Below are 19120 nucleotides of genomic sequence, written 5' to 3'. Positions count from 1 at the left end.
AGTTGAATGCGAGGTCAGAAAAATGTTAGTCTTTAAAATCATTGTTGAGTAGAGGTCATTTTCAAATAGACTGTACAACATGAGTGTAAAAATGTGAAAGAGGTTCCCAGCTTACAGCTTAATGTTACAATCGACGTCTGCAAAAAAGTCTACCATCGTGGCGTATAATAAGTCAGAGAGTGTCGCGTCGTCTCCAGTCTTGACCCGTACGTACAGACTCGTCCGAAAGTCAAAGCCTAAAAGTATTCCTCCGCACTGCACTGAACCCGCTCTCACGACCAAAAAAATAATCATACGAAGTTCACACCCGCTCCTACTTCCGAGTTTCGAATATACACAGAAAATGTGTCTAAGCGTTCGTTTGTCGTAAAATCCTTTCACATAAACAAAAATCTTTCATCCATGGAATACAACATAGTCCTAGGCGTATTCATAAAAAATTAGGTCAAAAGGCATGTGTGACTTATAGCTTGCATACGTCACTCGTACTTTGAAAGTACGGGCGCATTACGTCACTCGTAATATGAAAGTACGAGGCCGTACTTCTGCTCGTACAATGTCAGTTTCGAGACAATTACATACCTCTTTATTCAGTATCTTTCAACATGTCAAACAATATAAGTTGTACCTCGGATCAAACAAAATCCATGAAAAATGGGCGACTTTGTCCCTTTAACTACAATTCAGTTGCATCTAGTCAAGTGACCAAAAACACAGGTGGCACTGTGTCATTTACAATTACTTGTTACCATAAACTTGAATGGGACATTTGCACCAACCAGCAATGGATTGCAAATTTGGTGACAAATGACTGCAATGGTTTGCAACTGATGATACTCAGCCAGCAATTGTTATGTTGAAATACAAAGTTTTGGACCACAACAATTAATTAATATTTCTAATACTATAGGATTAAATTCTATTACAGATACTGGTTGTACCATGCTTCAGGACGTATCAAGTAAATTGCAAACAGTTCCCATTAAGTTCCTGGTTGGGAAGCTCAATGTTTCTCAAAATCAAGCGGTCAAAGAGCAAGAGGCCCAGGATAAATTTCTTCAAAGCTGTGGTCGTTACCGCCATGATATAATACCGGATGGAAACAGCCTGTACCGAGCTGTTGCAGAATCATTCTATGGAGATCAGTCCGGACATCTCTCCCTCCGACAACAAACTTTATCTTACATCAAGAATGTAGATACTTGCCAGCAAAGCATCGGAGGGAAACCGTATCATTTTTTCAGCCGTGCTTCTCAGCTTGGTGATTGGACAGAAGTTACTGAAATTGCTGCACTGAGCTACATCCTGCATGTCAATATTCATGTACTCGCTTGTGACAAGGATTGTATAATTCCGCCAAAATTCCAGCCATGCCATTTTGATGGTCCAGAAACAACAAGACATATCTACATCAGCTGGCTCAGTACGGGACATTTTGATGCAATAACAGATGAACAAAGACCAAATCAAGAATATTCAAAATGGTTTAAACATCAGCTTTTGACCAATAAACTCTGCATTGTCCAAGAAAGTGATTTACAGCAACGTAGTATTCAAGGTACCTGTAATATGTAATTAACGTTTGAGTATATGCTTAAGCTTATGATCCACCACTTCATTATCAGCTAAATTTAGCACATAAATTAAAATCGAAGATCCCGAACATTATATTACTAACTTGATATAATGAGCAGCTTTGGCATTCTGGCTTCTTAAAGCAATATTGTCGTGACATTCTCTAGTGACAGAAATTGTATTTCATTGGATTAATGTTCTGTAGTCTTGTGAGTATTCATGGAATTTTTGAAAATTTCCAAGACATTTCCATAATTACGCAAAAATAATTTCATTGACCAACTACCTTGAATCAATGATTTGATGTGAAAGATGGTGTACATTTTTGAAGGATGTGAACGTCTTATGGTTATCACGATTTGTTATGTTTACAGGCAAACCGGATACTAGAAACCTTACTATGTGGAACAGCTGGGCTGATAGAGAAGAATGCGGCGTCGATGATTTTCTCGCTTTACTTCATAAGGTAGCAAGTGACATTGGCGAAGGTAAAGTTTCTCCCTTAAAGATGATTAGTGTAACTTTAATGTCAATAATAACTTTTTTGTACCCAGGGTTCCATTCTGTACGGTTTGAACACTTTTATTTCTCTGCAAAGTGCATTTCATTGTACTTATTAACACTCTCTCAAATGGTATACCCAGTAACAACACTAACTCTATCTCGAATGGCACCTGCCAACAAATATCATGGCAATCAGAGTGAGAGTAAAGGGGTTCCCAGCTTTTGTTGACCATAATTATAAGTTAAGCATTGGTACCTCATCAGGTCTAAAGTTGTATCAGGTCTAAACTAAAGTTAATTTCTCAAATCTAATTTCAGAGGAATTTAAAAACTTGCAGTTCCTGTGCAAAAACCATATACCAAAGTCTCAACGAGAGAAGATGCGGAATTGCGTGGATCTGTTCCAACTATTGAACGAGAGGAATATTGTTACTGACGGAAACGTAAAGTTCCTTACTGATTTGCTTTATACAATAAAGATAGTTGATCTGGTGGAAGAAATTACTGCTCACCACCCAGGCACCATTGCAGGTATGCTAGGTGATAACAGTGGTAGAATGCAATAATGAAAAGGGAAATTTTAACGTCAAAGTACCGTCTCTCATGGCTATTCTTTAATGATATTCGCTGAAAAATATTTCATTATAGTGAAGTACCTTTTGATACAATGGTAAGAACAACAACAAAAAGGTACCATTGTGTGATAACTGCAAAGTGAACAAGAAATCATCTGCACCATTTTCATGACCAACATATGACCCTAAATTTTGCATTATGTATTGTAGAAGATTAATGGTTTTGCTGTGAGAAAGTATAAAAAATTGATAGAAACTGGTTTCGTAGCTAAATCAATTGGAGAGTTTATGTTACAGAATGTTTAGTAAGTCTTCTTTTACTCTACTGACAAACGACAAACATAATAATAGTAATAATGGGTTCTTACTGTACGTACTAAAAACTAAGGATATGTAAAGGGTGTTAAATTCAGCATTTGTATGTGAACACTCATAATCGTACTTTGTGGAAACTTGTAATACTCATCAGTTTGTTCCTGTCTTTTCAGATGGTATCTCCTGGATCACAGCATACCTACAGGAAACGTACAAGAAGCATTTTCGAAATTTCCAGCCAATACCCTGGAATAAAAACATGTCACTCAGTCTGACCAAGTTGTACACAAGACTGAAGGTTACTAAAAGTGACAAGAGACAACGATTGAAGATGGGTAAAATTCTTCAAAATGAACATTGTATTTTCAGGAAAAGTGCGTGTGAAAGTTTTCAAGGAATAAAAATTGAGGGGGCACCGGGAATGGGGAAATCAACGTTATGTAGAAAACTGGCATACGATTGGGCTTGTGGGCGGCTACCTCAATTTCAGTTGTTGTTTCTTTTAGAAATGCGACATGTTAGTGACAATTCTCACCAACTTGAAAAGATTATATTTGATCAGTTACTTCCAGTAGATGCTAAGATCACAAAACCAGCACTTCTCAACTTCATTGATCATAATCAAAGTTCCGTACTGTTTCTGTTTGATGGCTTAGATGAAATGAAGTCAGGGTCAGATGTTAACTCGTGTATACCGGTACTTAAAACCATACAGCAAAAACAGTTTTCTTGGTGTACAGTTGTTACAACCACTAGACCACACGAGTGCGATAATGTTCTAGAAAAATGTGATTTGCAGTTTATGATTCAAGGATTCTCGACACAAGATGCAATCGATTACATCCACAAGTACTTCAATGATGAAAGAAAAGCTAACAGTCTTATTTCTGAGTTAAAACTCAGGAAAGTGTGTAGGTCACCATCGCCGTATTACTGGAGGGATCGTAAGGGAGACATTCTTGATGATGATGATGATGATGATGATTTTAGTGATGATGGTAGTGGTGGAGACGGTGGTGGTTGTGGAGGTGGTGGTGATGAGGATGATGGTGGTGGAGGTGGTGGTGGTGATGACGATGATGATGATGACGATGATGATGATGATGATGATGACGATGATGATGATGACGATGATGATGATGATGATGATGACGATGATGATGAAAACTATAACCGTAGAAAGGTTGAAAGTAAGATCTCTCGACTTAGCACTGAAGAAGGATCGAGGGATACACTTAGTCACGTAGATTTTCACATTCAGCATGATTTAGTTTGCAATCCGTTACACTTAGCATTTCTGTGTTTACTCTGGGAAGATAAAGAAATCATCCCTTCTAATATGACAGATACTTACTCTGAAATTTTGGAATGTATCTTAAGAAGGTATTGTTCTAAACATGACATAAAAGTGCCCACCGATGAACATCCAATTCCAAAAGAAGTTCGTGACTCTGTTAATGCCTTGGCTAGTTTGGCATATAGAGCTATGTCTGAGGGGGATATGATGATAAACGAAAGCATTGTATCATCAACATTATTGTCACTTGGTCTGCTAGTTAGAGACACTGGTGTTTCAAGAATCAAACCACAGAAGCTTTGCTCTTTCTATCATAAAACATGGTTAGAGTACTTCACAGCACTTCATGTTAGTAACGTTATAAGGGACAGTGTCGACAACCTGCAGTCAGTTATTGATGCCATCAGAAGTGACGATCAGGTGTGTCTTTTTGTGGCTGGCATTCTAAAGGACAGAGCAGGACCCCTTGTATCAGTGGTTAGCGGGAGAATGGTGAATAATTATTTGAATCCGCACAATCATGGCAATCGTTGCCTCAGTGTGCTTTCTAATTTTGATGAAAACTTTAAATTTTCTTGTGCCATTCTACATGAAGCAGGTCTTAACATCAACAGTCTGTCGGAATTCATGCCCGACATTCTCATTATAGCAATGTACATATTTGATTTTTATGGCGCACACCACCCACTATATAATGAATTATATGCCAGTAAGTATGAAGGTAAGCTAACTGGTTGGCTTGAATGTGATGAGAGCTTTGTCTTTCGTAACATATTAAATCTTTTGAAATGTGATAATGTACAAAATCATATAAAAAAACCTGACCATGTAGTGCTACATATTAGACATAGGTTTGACTGTTGCAGCAGTGATTGTGAACAAAATTCATCCAGCTGTTTGCTAGCAAGGGAACTTGTCGAACATTCGATAAATTTAAGATTCTTTGAATGTCACAATGTTTGTTCTCGGGCGTTAAAATGTTTGGCAAATGCACTTAAAAGTGGTTGGTATTTGGAAGCCTTAAAACTATCTGTAGAGGCACAGTCACCTGATTTTGACAACTGTGACGTGGCTGTTGTAAAGTTGTTTGAAGGTGTAAATGACAACCAGCACTTGAATTTGTTTGAATGGCATGTTGAAACTGATGATATGCTTTTGGTATTTGATACAGAGATATGCCCATTGGGACGTCTTATAGAGAATGGGCCTGAACATATTTGCATAGGCCTGTATGGTGATGCGTGTCGCTCCTATATCGATACAATATGTCATTTTATACAGCACTGTGAAAAAACAAGGACGATTTCTTTTCGATTGCCTGCCCTAACACAGGACCAGATTGATGAAGGATTTTTGCCTGCATTAAGATCACCAAGTCCTTATTTGAAATCAATAAAAGTTTGTGGTAGTGATTTCTTAAAAAACGGGTGTGAGCAGCTTGTCTCAGCTTTGAATGCACAAAGATCTTTAACTGATTTTCAATTAGACATAAGTGACAAAAGTATGTCACATGGAATTGTTCTTGTTAATCAGGTGAAATACTTAGAATCACTCACATTTCAAATGGCCTACTATTCAAAACCAGTCTTTGATTTTGATGGTCTTGTTACAGCACTGTCAGAACATTCAAGCTTGAAACATGTCTGTTTCCAATTAGATACCTATCATTTGTACTACAACCGGTATAAATATTCAAATGAGGCTAATCTGGAAGATATTATTGATAGGCACTTGTCTTATCCTTCCTTGTGTTCTTTGTGTATGGCCGTCGTAGGGGCATTTAATCGTGCTTTTGAGAATAAGCACCAGCATAAGGCAATCGGTTTGAGTTCTGCATCAGTTGTTTTTATATCAGGTGAATTTCATGAAGACAGGACGTTCCTGTCCCGTCTGTCTGCTGGACGTTGGTCAAAGTATATGACCTTCAGAAGGAAGGACTCATACATTTTTTCAGGTGGACAGTCATATATAACAACTAGATGTGCATCAACGATTTTCATCGATTTTAAAGATTTGAATGCACACGAAACAACATAAACACTGATTATGAATGCCCGAGATCGACGAGTATTTAAATTGTATTATGTTGCGATCCGTATGACTGAAAGTATGGATTAACTTGAAGAACGACAATTATTGACATGTTGCATCTTCACACCTACATTTTCATTTACTTCCAAATTTACATTTACTTCCAAATCTTGCTCTTGAAAAGATAATTTTAAAGAAAGCTAATATTTATTTATTTTTTAGTTATCAAATATTTGCTTAGTACAAGGAAAGAGAAAGATGTTAAACATTTGAAAAAGTGGGAGGGAGAAATCATATTGTCATAATTATAATTTTAGTATCTACACGACTTAATATCTGACAAGGATCGACCCCGCAGAGGTGAGGCCGAACCATTGGTTATGGGACTACATGGTACTAATTCCTTTGTTAATTTATACTCATGTCCTGTAGTTCAGTTTGTTAATTTTATCAAATAATGTTTAAGCCATTTTTTTGGAATGAGGAATTCCAATTGACTACAGTTTGCAACCAGGTGGTATATACATTTTCGGACTACTTGAATACTACTTTATTCTAATGTATATGTTGTAAACCAGACAATTATGGACAGGTTTAAATCAGATCATATTGCATTGTAATTTTATCTCAGAAAGAAAAATGTTTTCTTGTTCTTAACCAGTACTGAAGTAGCAGTTCTGAATGGTTTGTTATCTAAATTACCCTCGTTTGTTATTTCTCGTATAAACACAGATTTTGTTCATTTATCATTGATGGAAGCTAAGTCTGCTTGTGTAGATAATGTCAACTGCAAACTCTTGAGAATTAGTGCTAATGTCATTTCTGATATCCTCCCATATTTGATTAACATTTGTTAGAAGGTTTCTGTCTTTCCTAATATCCTCAAATGCCCTAGAGTTGTACCTCTTTGTAAAGGCTCTGGAAGTGTAAATGACAAGTTTAACTACCGGCAAATTTAAATTGTGCAGGCAATTTCAAAAGTTTTTGAAAGGCATATATTTCCTTTAATTACATTACCAGTACTGGTGTACCCTTAGACAATCAATCAGGTTTCAGAAAGCAGTATTCTTGCAAAACCTCTTTGATCACGCTAACGGATGAAATTTTGTTCAGCATTGATAATGGCTTGTTTAATAGTGTTCTTTTGCTTGATCTGTTGAAGACTTTTGATCTTATTAATCACGAAATTTTATTGGAGAAATTATCTATGTATAGATTATCAAATAGTGTTATTAGATGTTCAAATCGTATCTGTCAAATTGTTCATGAACTGTTAGTTGCACGGGTTGTAATTCTGATTGTCTTTATGTCTGTACTGGTGTATCACAGGGTTCCAGTTTGAGCCCTCTTTTATTCACGATTTTCTAGTATCTGTTAATATCTGTTAATACGAACTCTTTACTATGTATGCTGACAATCAAGCATTGCTTGCAAGACGTCAATTATCGAGGATCTAAATGTAGCGATGAATAGTGACATTCTTCCAATTTCAAACTGGGTCACTACTAATGCAATGTGTATTAATGCTCCAAGTCTTTTGATATCGACCTCTTACAAGTTGGGACGTGTTAAAGGAAAGTGTGACCCCTTTTTCATTGATATTGCTGGTACTAATACTTCCATGTACAGTATAGTTCGCTTTTAGGCTTTACTATACTCTTGATAAGATTTAAGCCTGAAACATTCATGTTGATAATTTATGTAGTTCATTGAGCGAAAGAATTTGACGAATTTGTCATTTTATCACAATTCGTAATCATTTTGCGTTATATCATGGTTTGATACAAGTTTAGGGTAACACGACCAAAAATAAAATTGATAAAGTTTATACCTTGCAAAAGAGAGCATTACGTGTAATTTTTGCCTTGCCTTTTGATTTTCCGTTGACAGACCTATTTACTGGATTTAATGTTATGTCAATTAGACAGAGAATCTTTTACGTTTTAGCAGTCACTGTATACAAATGTGTTACAAAGAATGGTCCTGAAATATACTTATTCCCAAGACGTTCAGCTTTTCGACAGAAATTTTATGAACCACGTTGTCAGATAAATGTAAGTTTTCACCACGGAGCGGCCAAAGTTTAAACTTGTCACCCGCAGAAATGAAATCCGCAACAAGATAAATGAGGTTTAAATTTCTGTTAAAAGAGTTTGTTAAGAAAAATATTCCATTATAATTTTTTCTGTGTGGTTTATAAGTCACTGTCAGAAATATGTGCATTTTGGAAGAATCATATATGTATTTTCTCTTTATTGTTTTTTCCAAAGCTTTATTTCAATTTATTTTTGTATTTATTTTGAATACTGTAAAGTATTGTGAGCCTTAAAATGTATAGTGTAAGTTATATGAGCCCTGAAGAATATTACCTATTTCCAGTAAATCGGTCACTCATAGTGTAAATAAATAAATAAATATATAAATAAATGAAAAATCTGTCCTTTTATGCTCTGCTATCAGCTATTCAGATAGGTTGATTGTCCAGAAGTGTCTTGTGTCCGTCGGAGGGCCCTGAAGTCTTTCATATTTTGTCTCTGGAGTTGGTCAGGATAGGAAAACTTACATTTGTAAAAATGTTGAGGAAATTTGCATATGCCTAGTTTGTGGGTTGATGTTCCATTTAGGCCAAACAGCTTCATGTATGATAATGCTCTTTGATTTCGACATTTCTCGATTTTATTTTTACAAAAGTCGTACACGCCTCAAACTTGAAAGACTTCTACTTTAGCTCAAACTTTCCTCAATGGAATTTTCAACAATTCTCTTACTTAATCAAAAATAAAAATCAGGCAGCAATGTTTAGTACTAGAGAAACAAACTTCCTGACATAAACCGATATTTGAAGTTTAAAACTGCCACTGTCCGTGTGTTAACTCTATGGGGAAAAACAGAATTTTTTATTTTCTTAAAACAATGGTGAAAATTATATTTTTCTTACTCCAGGAAATAAGCCACCACAAGAAGTAGATGAGAAAAGAATTGCCACAATTCGAGAGTCAGATTATCTGTCCCTGTGGTGCATTCTACCTAAGTCACCTTTGCACCACTTTACATACCATATACATACATAGTTTCTTGCATTTTAGGTCAGTAATGCATCATTGTGGTTCAGAATGCACATTGACCAACGTTGCCATACCTGACTTGAGAAATCTGATAGGAAGCCAGACTGTAACCAGCTGCTTGTGCTAATGTGGCATTTACTGGTCAAAGCTGCTCGAAGGTTTTGCTGGGCACAACTGTCAACAGCAGTTTGTGGTGTTATTGCATTGGCTGTTCACTGAAGCTCAAAAGTTTCAATAGGCGCTGCCATGCAGAAAAGTCCCTTGTGCCTTCACTACTTGCCCTTGAGCTTTGACTCTTGGTTGTGGAGAAAAGCATATTCCACAGCACTTGCCACAGTGGCCATGTCAGTATTTTCGGCAAAGACAGCACATGGAGCTGTCAACAGTGTAATTGTAAGCAACAGAATTTGGGATAATTTTATAGTTCTTTTCAAAAAATTCCGTTCAGTGCAGGATCATTTATTGTGAATTGCCATGGTTATTCACAGGGGTTGGGAAAAAGTTCACAACAATCAGACATAAAACACAATTGCCTCTTAAAAGTTAGCTTTTAATGTTCTCTCCTGCAACTAAGAATGATGACCAAAATTAAACTTGGATACGTAAATTCAGGATTGAATTGCTATTCCTCAATATGCCCAGTAATTGGCCATGTGTATAAGATACTGAACACACACAATGGCCAATGTACATCTTATAAAATATACTTTACAACTGTTAATTTTCACTAAGATTCTTCCTTCAACTACATGCATGTATTTTGCTACTTTTGGCTGGTGCACTGGGTATGACAATGACTGAGTTCCGTATGAAGCGGTGAAAACTATCATAATTTTACAGCCTTACACATATTTCACTAAATTTCATTTACTGATGAAATTAAAACCCACAGAATTCACTGTACTGTGGAATATATTTAAATTGAAAAAGAGAGGTTGTAGATAGCAGTAGATACCATTCATTGGCTCATAAGACAATACAGGATTTTTCTTGTGTCCTCTGTGGATTGTTAGATGTGTATGAGAATATGACAATGTCCCTCGTTAGAGTTTAAATTAAGACTATTTGCACTACAGACCGTAAAGGCACGTTTGATTTGCTACATCATATCAATATCTGGTTATCACATTGAGGTTTTGGGGTACAGGAAACGGCAAGTACATTTTGAAAGTCAGTTTACACAGGACCTGCCCTTTTTCACCACGCAGGCCACCCTGACCCCTTAATACAAGCCACACGTCAGGGTGTTGGATGCACACACAAATACATTTTGAAAGTTGGACTTGTTCACAGTGTATGTATACATGTAAATTTGATGCTGTACACTTCATGATATTGCAATACCCAATAAGAAATCAGGATGACCCTCCCCCACAGCAACCCCCTCCACTGCTCTGTTGTGGTTCGTCGTCAACTATCGTGACTGTCTTGCGTTGTGTGCGTGCTGATGACGTGCCTCTGGATTCTTCTGACTGCCTTTCAATCATTCCTGTGAGCCAATGAAAAATGAGAAATTAGTCTTCAAATCATTCTTTGACAGCAAATTTGCATATATCCATATATGGTAAAAAGGGGGAGTCAGCCATGTTTACTCATTGAATTTCAGTTGCACTGCAGTATTGGTGGGTGTTCTTTTTTCACAAAAGCAACACAATGAAATCAGTGATTGACTACTACAGATAAAGCAGTCACCACCATTTCCTGAAATAAATTTATAAATATTACACATGCTTGTCTAAACGCACTTTTAAAATTGTTCATAGTAAGAGATGTATGAATGATGTTCTCCTTTGACAATGAGTCAAACTCATTAAATCTCCTACTTCAATAATGGTCACTAATGCAAATTGCATACATGGATAAAAAATTCAAGCATTACACTGCTCCATAGACCAGTAACTAGACTGGGTGGAAAGACAGAATCCATACATGTAATGTGAATGTGAAGATACTGATATTATCCCTCCACACAGTCTCTCACCGCCACCCCTCCCCTTACTAGTACAGGTGTATAATGATCAAACCATGGAGTCATAGGAATGTGACATCAGCATACAGCTAAGGGTTTAAAGTACCCGTAATCTTCAAAAGAATATTTCTACATTACACTGATTTTGATGAATTTGTTTCCAGCTGCCATACCTGACTAAAAGTACGAATGCACAGATTGAATAAAGACATTGCAAAAACTGCTTTGCTAGTTCTACAGCTTATAGGATAACGAATCAATGGAAGCCAGTATGCATTTTCAGGCCTTTACAGAATCTTGGGATGAGGACATTCTATCTGCATGCCAGAATACAGACCCCTAGGTATTCTTAAATTACCGTATGCACCCCATTTCCCCATGTATAGGTCTAACATTGCTAGAAAAAATTCCAAACATTAGGATTGACTATTGCGTGCATGGTGATGAAACGGTTGCACTAAGAGGCCAGTAGCTGTAACTTTTGATTGTCAGCCATTGTTTTTAATGTCAATGAACATTTTCTTACTCTACTCCATAAGCATATTGATACACTTACTACACAGCATCTCTATGAGTAAAACATCCTGTTATTGTTAGCATTCAAATGCTAGTCCAGATCAGAATTTACTTGTCAGTGATAACAATGTAGTATACTTATGTACAGGCTGAGTTGATTAGCTGAATACTGTGCATCTCAGCATGCTTTGGTAAATAGGACAAGAAACTGACAATGAAAATATCATCAAAATATACAGCTTCTGGCCGCCCTTTAAACCGAGAGGGCCAATTGTGGATAAATTGTCTGATGAGCAATGTTAAAAAGAACTTTGCAAGGTATGCAGCTGAATATCACACTGGTAGTTGAAGATGCACCTGATATTACTCTGCTGTTATTATGAGTTTCTTGGTAACCATTGGAAAGCATAATCCTACCATAGAGTTGAGAAATGCTATACACTTACGTTTGCTAAGATCCAGGAACATTTCTTCAATTCCTTTGTTTAGTTTTGCAGTCGTGTGAAAATGTTTGGCTCCCACCGATGCAGCGTATCTGTTGGACAAATCACAAAAATGGCCCTGAGTCACCTTCCAGATCCAGAAATCAGGTCACAGAGTACCCTTAATGCACATGAGATACTGAGGTACAATGGGACACTGGAGTTCATCATGATGCAAGTTATATCTTCATACTGAATTTTAGTAATATTAATCTGGCAGACAGACTTCAGAGAAATTCCAACTCTGATTAATCTAGAACCATCCTGGTTAATTTGTGACTATGCAGACCCTGATTACCCTAATTAAACAGTATAGGTTCTAGGCTAAATCAAACTTAATGAATCTGAAATGTCATGTTTTATATTGTCTATATGAAAATCGCAAGAAATAAATGTATCTTTGAGTGATGGAAAATGTACACAGAGATATATTTCTTATGTTTGTGTTAAGCAGGACAAAATCTTTTATCAAGGCTTGTGCATTTTAGTGAACATCAAAACTGAATATGGCAATTATTAATACAAAGGGCTTAACCCCGATATAGAGGGGTAGTTCATGTATGTTACCAGAGTCAAAAGATTCTGCTTTCAACAAGAGAATCTTACGTTGCATTCGAATGAGTTTTATAAATTGTTCTTCGGCTTCGGTCAGAGATAACACATGGGTTCACTTTTTCAGCAAAGTTCCATTCATCTGTATATTGACAAGACTGGAAAGCGCCATCAAGCAGCAAGTGTCAATTTGCATGTATCCATGTGGATCTGCTTCTCTTTGTGTGTTACAAAGATACTAAAAGAAATACATATCTCAGAATTTGAGGCCAACAATTCTTGGGGGACAAAAATATTCACTTTTCTTTACTTACGCTTCCGCTTCTGCAACTGGGACATTCCTGTCTTTTTCTAAGTCTATTTTGTTACCTGCAAAAAAACAAATGATCTGAGTCAATGATCAACGACAGTAACGCAAGAAAGAACTTACAAGACTTATCAAAAGTGTCATACATGTAGAAGTAGACAATATCACTGATGGTCACTTGAGAAAAATCCTCATTGCATATCATCACTATTATATGCAGTGTAGCCACTAACTGTGGAAGTTTCTGATCTCTGTGAGTCAATTTATCAATGCCTGGAAATTTCATGGAGTATGCCATACACCAACACATGGAAGGTGAAAAATGTCCTGGAATCAGACAAAACACTTGTAGGCCTGGTTCAGAGGTCACACCACAGTTCTCAACAGCCTTCAAAATCAGAAGGGAAGCCAGTTTACTAAAGAATTCATAATTTGAATATTCCTTTGTTGTAAAAATATGTTATTTTGTATAGTTATTTAATAACTATACAACATAACATATTAACATATAAATAGATTTCTCAAAACAAAGCTACATACATACATGTAGACATACAGATGACAGAAATTTTTCAAGGCTACACAAATACCTGCTGTGTATCGCCATACATACATATCAATATCTCAGCAAAAAAACCAGAGGGGCGGCCCTCCCTCAAAATCCCCTTGAGGAGAACCATGCACACCGTGAACAAGCTTGGATTTCTTTCATATTGTGATACAAACTCACAATATAGAATAATGTTTAGTGGAGTACATCATCAACCAAAATAATATCATGTAAACAAGGATTTCACTGAAATAACACAAATTCACCATTTTCTTTGCGGAAGTCCACATGATGAAATCAAGTTTGTTTCCAAAATACTCCACTCACCAGTTAATAATTTCCACAATATAAATACAATTGACATCTTACACATCCGTCAGAGATAGTAGCTGATAATAAGGAGCACAGATACACAAACTTTGAGTAGGTTCAAATCACTAAGGTGATAACATGCTTTTACTTACCTGCTATACATAAACATATATCATTTCCTAACATTTTTTTTAATTCTTTAACCCAATTTTTAACCTGTGGAATGAAGACAGAAAAGTTTGAAAGGTTTAAAATTTTTAGAAGCAAGACACAAGAAGTTTGGTTTTTCAAATCAGAATAAATGCTAGACTTCACAAAGCTAGACTTGAATGCAAATTTCTGCCGCAAGGGGGCGCTGTTCATAAAACCAGCTCTGACAACAAATTGTCCATAAGGAGCAAAGGTTAGAGGTTTGGACAATTCATGTGTTCTCACATTTATACACCAAATGCTACTCTTCCTTTACTAAGATTGGTATACTATGATGTGAAAAAACATATTAAAGACTATGCAATGCTGACATGTCAAAAGTAAATCTGATATGATAGAGAAGGTCTGTTAAAAATCTGCAATGTTTAGATACAGATTTGTGAAATTTTAACCATTACTATCAAAGAGATTGAGCATGAAAGCACTGCATACAAATAGCTTGAAAAGTGCAGAAAGCTTGACTACACAGAATTAAGTGTTTACTTCTGTGACCATATTTTGGGAGAAATTGTTATCAATTAACTATCACTGTAAACTGATATTGACAATTGGAAGGTACAGAGATGAATAAAAGCACTGAATATAAATAACTTGAAAAGTGCAGAAAGCTTGACTACACAGAATTAAGTGTTTACTTCTGTGACCATATTTTGGGAGAAATTGTTATCAATTAACTATCACTGTAAACTGATATTGACAATTGGAAGGTACAGAGATGCTAACATATGAGCATAAAGATCCCTGATAGATTGGTACCTTTTGAAAAGAATCTTCATCTGTGATATCATAAGTTAGAATGGCACCATTACTATCTCTGTAATAGATCGGCCCCAGTGCATGGAATCTTTCTTGACCAGCTGTATCCTGTGAACAGCAAATCATTACACGTTATTATTTGAATTCTCAAACTTTTACAATTCTTTTCTGATCTACCACTTGCCAAAAACTTACTTTAAAGTTCTTTGAATAAGAAACATTCTCAAAATAGTAGTTTTTTAAAAATTGAACATTTCATTTTCCCCATGGAATTAACGCAGCGATGGCGACCATATTGAATTTCAAATCCTGGTAAATGTGAGGTTATTTGTTTCTCTTGATTGAAATTTGCACTGTGACCCCTGATTTTTAGTTTTGATTTGGTGAGAGGATTGTTGAAAGTTTTATTTGGGAAAGTTTGAGCAAAAATTAAAGTCTTTCACTTTTGAGGTGCATACACCCTTAACACCAGTGAGGCATGACATGTGCAATATGCTGCATTTTAACAAAGACTTGAACATTTGAAGGCCCCTGAATACATAGATACTGTTAACACAATTTTTTTCAGACTACCCAGCTATGACATACCATGCAAAGGGAGATCAAAATACATACATGTAGCTCAATGCCAGTTCACTGACTCGGCAGATGTGGAAGTGATACTGTTAGTAAGGATTTGGGTCAAATTTTAAAACCCCTGTTGCAACTTTCAAGCAATAATTTTTAATGAACAAATTAAAACCGATTTGCTAAAAATAGAAAATGACTGTACATGTATTGTACTTTGGACTTTTAAAGAGGAAAGTAGAGGGATTAAACGGATTTGTATAAGGTACTTACCCATATTGCTATATTAACTCTCTTGCCTCCTATGTTCAGTTTCTTTGTGAGGAATGATGCCTGAAAAAAATGCAAGAGACATTACCATTCCATAATGATGGCAGAGAAAAGACAATCATTGTTACTATATACTGTTTAGGTGAGTGATATTTTTTATTGATCACTTAATCAACCAACCCATCAATCAATCAATTGATCAATGAATTTATTGAATAGACATATTTATTAAGTAAGCATGTTAATTTTTACCATGCCAGCTATGTATAAAATTTATAATACCTGGGATGAAATGCAACATTTTCACAGGCCTCATGGAGTTGAACTCTGCAAATTGACATTTGCACAAATGCTAGTGAGGTGAGTGACTGAAAGCAGGATAGCAATTTAATTTGACTCCTGAGTTAGACACAGATCTATCAAATTCAGAAAATGTATGAAAGATAAGTTGGCCTGGTTAGGGATGACAAGCCCAACATGTTAAAGATAGCAATGTCTTTTTTAAGAAGCAAACTTTCACACACATGATATATACCAGCTGATGTATGCATAGAAAATTCATTTGACAATTGGACTGGTTTGAAATGATGTCATCTATTCAGTCTAGTGTTCTGCCTCTGCCTTGGACCATCTCAATGTTGCAGTTGATCAATGTTTATGTTAATGAGCTTCTATTTTTTTCTTCAATTAAACAGTAGTTGCTAGTACACAACTGACAGTTCAACTACTCTGGGGAGAAATTCAGTATTACCACAACATTTTCGAAAGGTTTATCGTAATACTAAAATTGCAAATCTTTTTGTCGGAGCAAAATTTGGTACTCCAATGCCTCCGTCCAATCAATTTGCTCATTCAATATTTGTGCGTACATTCAATGGAAAAATGCCAACTGAAATTTCTTTGAACATTTTCAATAAATCCAGCATTTTGTAACTTGTACAGTGTAAATGATAAACTAAAATCTTTCTTTTTACATGCATTGTGGATAGCATTGATATATTTGAAATAAAAGTTCTATCCCTGTATGCATATCACTGTATCTGAAATGGACAAAACATAAACTCCTGATATGTGATGAACAAGGCAATTACATACAAATCACAGTAAACTGACAATGTGATGTCTACAGGTCGAATACTCCACTGCACAGATTTTAGTTTTACTCAGTGCATGGCACATCTGAAGCCCGATACATGTTTCACACTTTAATCACAAATATGCTAACTTGCACCTCACAATTTGTTTTGTACATATATTTTGCATGTTGAAGCCTAAATATATCTTGTTGTTAGTAGTTTTGTTATGTACAGTACATACGATGAATATTTTATGTACAATTATGAAGGCAAAATGAGAATTTCAAAAATAATAAAATTTGAATTTTTTTGGTTGAAAAAATCACAGATTAAGTGTTTTAGGTACAAGAGGTCAAGAAGGGTCGTATACACTAACTGTACTTTTAGGCTGACGCCTATTTTGTAAAAACACCCCCTAGCACATAACAAAATTTGCATATAACTGTTCCTATACACTACTTCAGTCATAATTTGACCACAATTTCAAATTAACAACATTCAAAGATCATAACTTAGGGTAGATTATTCACATTAATTCTGGTCACGTAGACTACTCGATCATTATTATTCATCATAGGGAGGCACCTGGACAAGTTATCAACATTGTACGGCTTGCAAATGGTTTCACTTCAAAGCCCCTTCAGGATGTTATTTCTTGCATGTTTCATCTATCGACTGAAAGCGTTCTTTTGAAGCACAATTGTACTTGATACGGTACTATTTATAAGAGATTGCGTTCATTGTATCACGATGTCACATCAGTGATACGTTTAACCGAACCAGTTAATTTTCAATATCTGGACACTTCACACCTCTTTCGGTTGTTCTCTTATCATAATACCTATACTGTACAGCCTTTCTCGTTTTTTTTGCAACTCTTCGCCATACTCGAGATGTCGTGCGACCCAATGGTCTTCAGTGGATGAAATTAGCCGACGCGGCGTGGAAGGTGTAGTGACTTTACTGTGTTCAATGTAAGTTAATTGCTGACGGTGTGACGGTACGTAGGCTAGATTCACTCTGAGTTTGATGCGATGGGCTGTCACACATTTAAATTAGATATTATGTAAACATATATGACGCCTACCTGCAAAATTGTAGCTCTACGGTGAGGCGGTCGGTGAGTTTTGGTTTTTGCGACATCGCTCACCAGTAGAGCTACAATGCCGAAGGCCCTGTAGCATACAAAATAAGCGCGCCACACATGGCGCGGCATTTTCATGTAAAATCCCACATATTTACTGCATTTGGTCGTGCCGATTTATCACTACTGAAGACTAAACACTATACTACACTAACCTTGTCGTTTATTGGGTTTGGTATTAGCACAGACACGTCGATCGCGTTCCATAAACATTGAGCGTGTTTCTAGGAGCTGTCATTACGGAAGTTGGTAATGGCGGCTCCAAGAATTGTTTTGGAACGCGATCAACGTATTTGAACAAATACCAAACGCCATACACAAGGGTAGTGTAGTATAGTGTTTAATCTTCAGTAATGATAAATCAGTATGACCAAATGCTGTAAATATATGGGATTTTACATCAAAATGCCATGCCATGTGCAGCGTGCTTATTTTGTATGCTTCAGGGCCTTCGGCATTGTAGCTCTACTGGTGAGCGAGGTCGCAAAAACCAAAACTCACCGACCGCCTCACCGTAGAGCTACAATTTTGTAAACATATATGACGCCGACATTCCTGACTTTGTGGAACTGGTGATAAAACGGCACAGTTAGGAGCACGTCAACGAACAGCATTATATATAGTTATAATACAAACCTACCTGTAGCGTAGATATGTGCTTTTCGTTAAATTTGTTTTCGACGTATCGCAATACTACGGAAGTCTTCCCAACACATCCTTCGCCAAGCAAAACTACCTTGAAATTATAACTCTTCGCGCTCCCCGGTCCAGCCGCAGCCATGTGAATATTTTTACATGTAACACTGTTAAGATTAGAATAAATATATGACAAGGTTTCGGGTAATCAGACAATTTTTGATAGAATTGTGATGGATTTCGATAGAGCCTTCGGGTCAATTACTCCTACAAAATGGCGAAGTTTTCTTCGTGCATGACGTCACCATCATGTGACCTACTAAATCTCGCATACTAGTCCCGCTACTCGTCAAGTGCCGACCAGAAGCAAGCAAAAAAAAGTGGTGAACATTTTGTCTACTCTCATTTTAT

The 19120-nt window shown here is 36.4% G+C and overlaps 1 protein-coding gene across 1 annotated transcript; it reads right to left on the bottom strand.

Annotated features, from left to right (window-relative positions):
- Positions 1 to 9891: 9891 nt before the first annotated feature.
- On the bottom strand, positions 9892 to 19022 carry LOC139114870 (ras-related protein Rab-21-like). The gene is made up of 7 exons (XM_070676807.1): positions 18714 to 19022; positions 15857 to 15916; positions 15017 to 15124; positions 14203 to 14266; positions 13196 to 13250; positions 12294 to 12382; positions 9892 to 10851 (listed from the first exon to the last, which is right to left on the bottom strand). Exons 1-7 carry the CDS (start codon positions 18852 to 18854, stop codon positions 10718 to 10720), a joined length of 651 nt encoding a protein of 216 aa, XP_070532908.1. The 5' UTR covers positions 18855 to 19022; the 3' UTR covers positions 9892 to 10717.
- Positions 19023 to 19120: the final 98 nt, after the last annotated feature.

Source organism: Ptychodera flava, chromosome 2 (assembly GCF_041260155.1).
Source record: "Ptychodera flava strain L36383 chromosome 2, AS_Pfla_20210202, whole genome shotgun sequence".
Classification (NCBI taxonomy): domain Eukaryota; kingdom Metazoa; phylum Hemichordata; class Enteropneusta; family Ptychoderidae; genus Ptychodera; species Ptychodera flava.
This window is presented reverse-complemented; position numbering and strand designations above follow the sequence as displayed.

Bases quoted from the DNA above. Each gene is read 5' to 3' on its own strand.
- LOC139114870 (XM_070676807.1), bottom strand. From the start codon at position 18,854: ATGGCTGCGGCTGGACCGGGGAGCGCGAAGAGTTATAATTTCAAGGTA. The intron at 15,917-18,713 runs GTAGGTTTGTAT...CATTTTTTTCAG, and splicing joins AGCACATATCTACGCTACAG to GCATCATTCCTCACAAAGAA. The intron at 12,383-13,195 runs GTAAGTAAAGAA...TTTGTCCAACAG, and splicing joins CCAGTTGCAGAAGCGGAAGC to ATACGCTGCATCGGTGGGAG.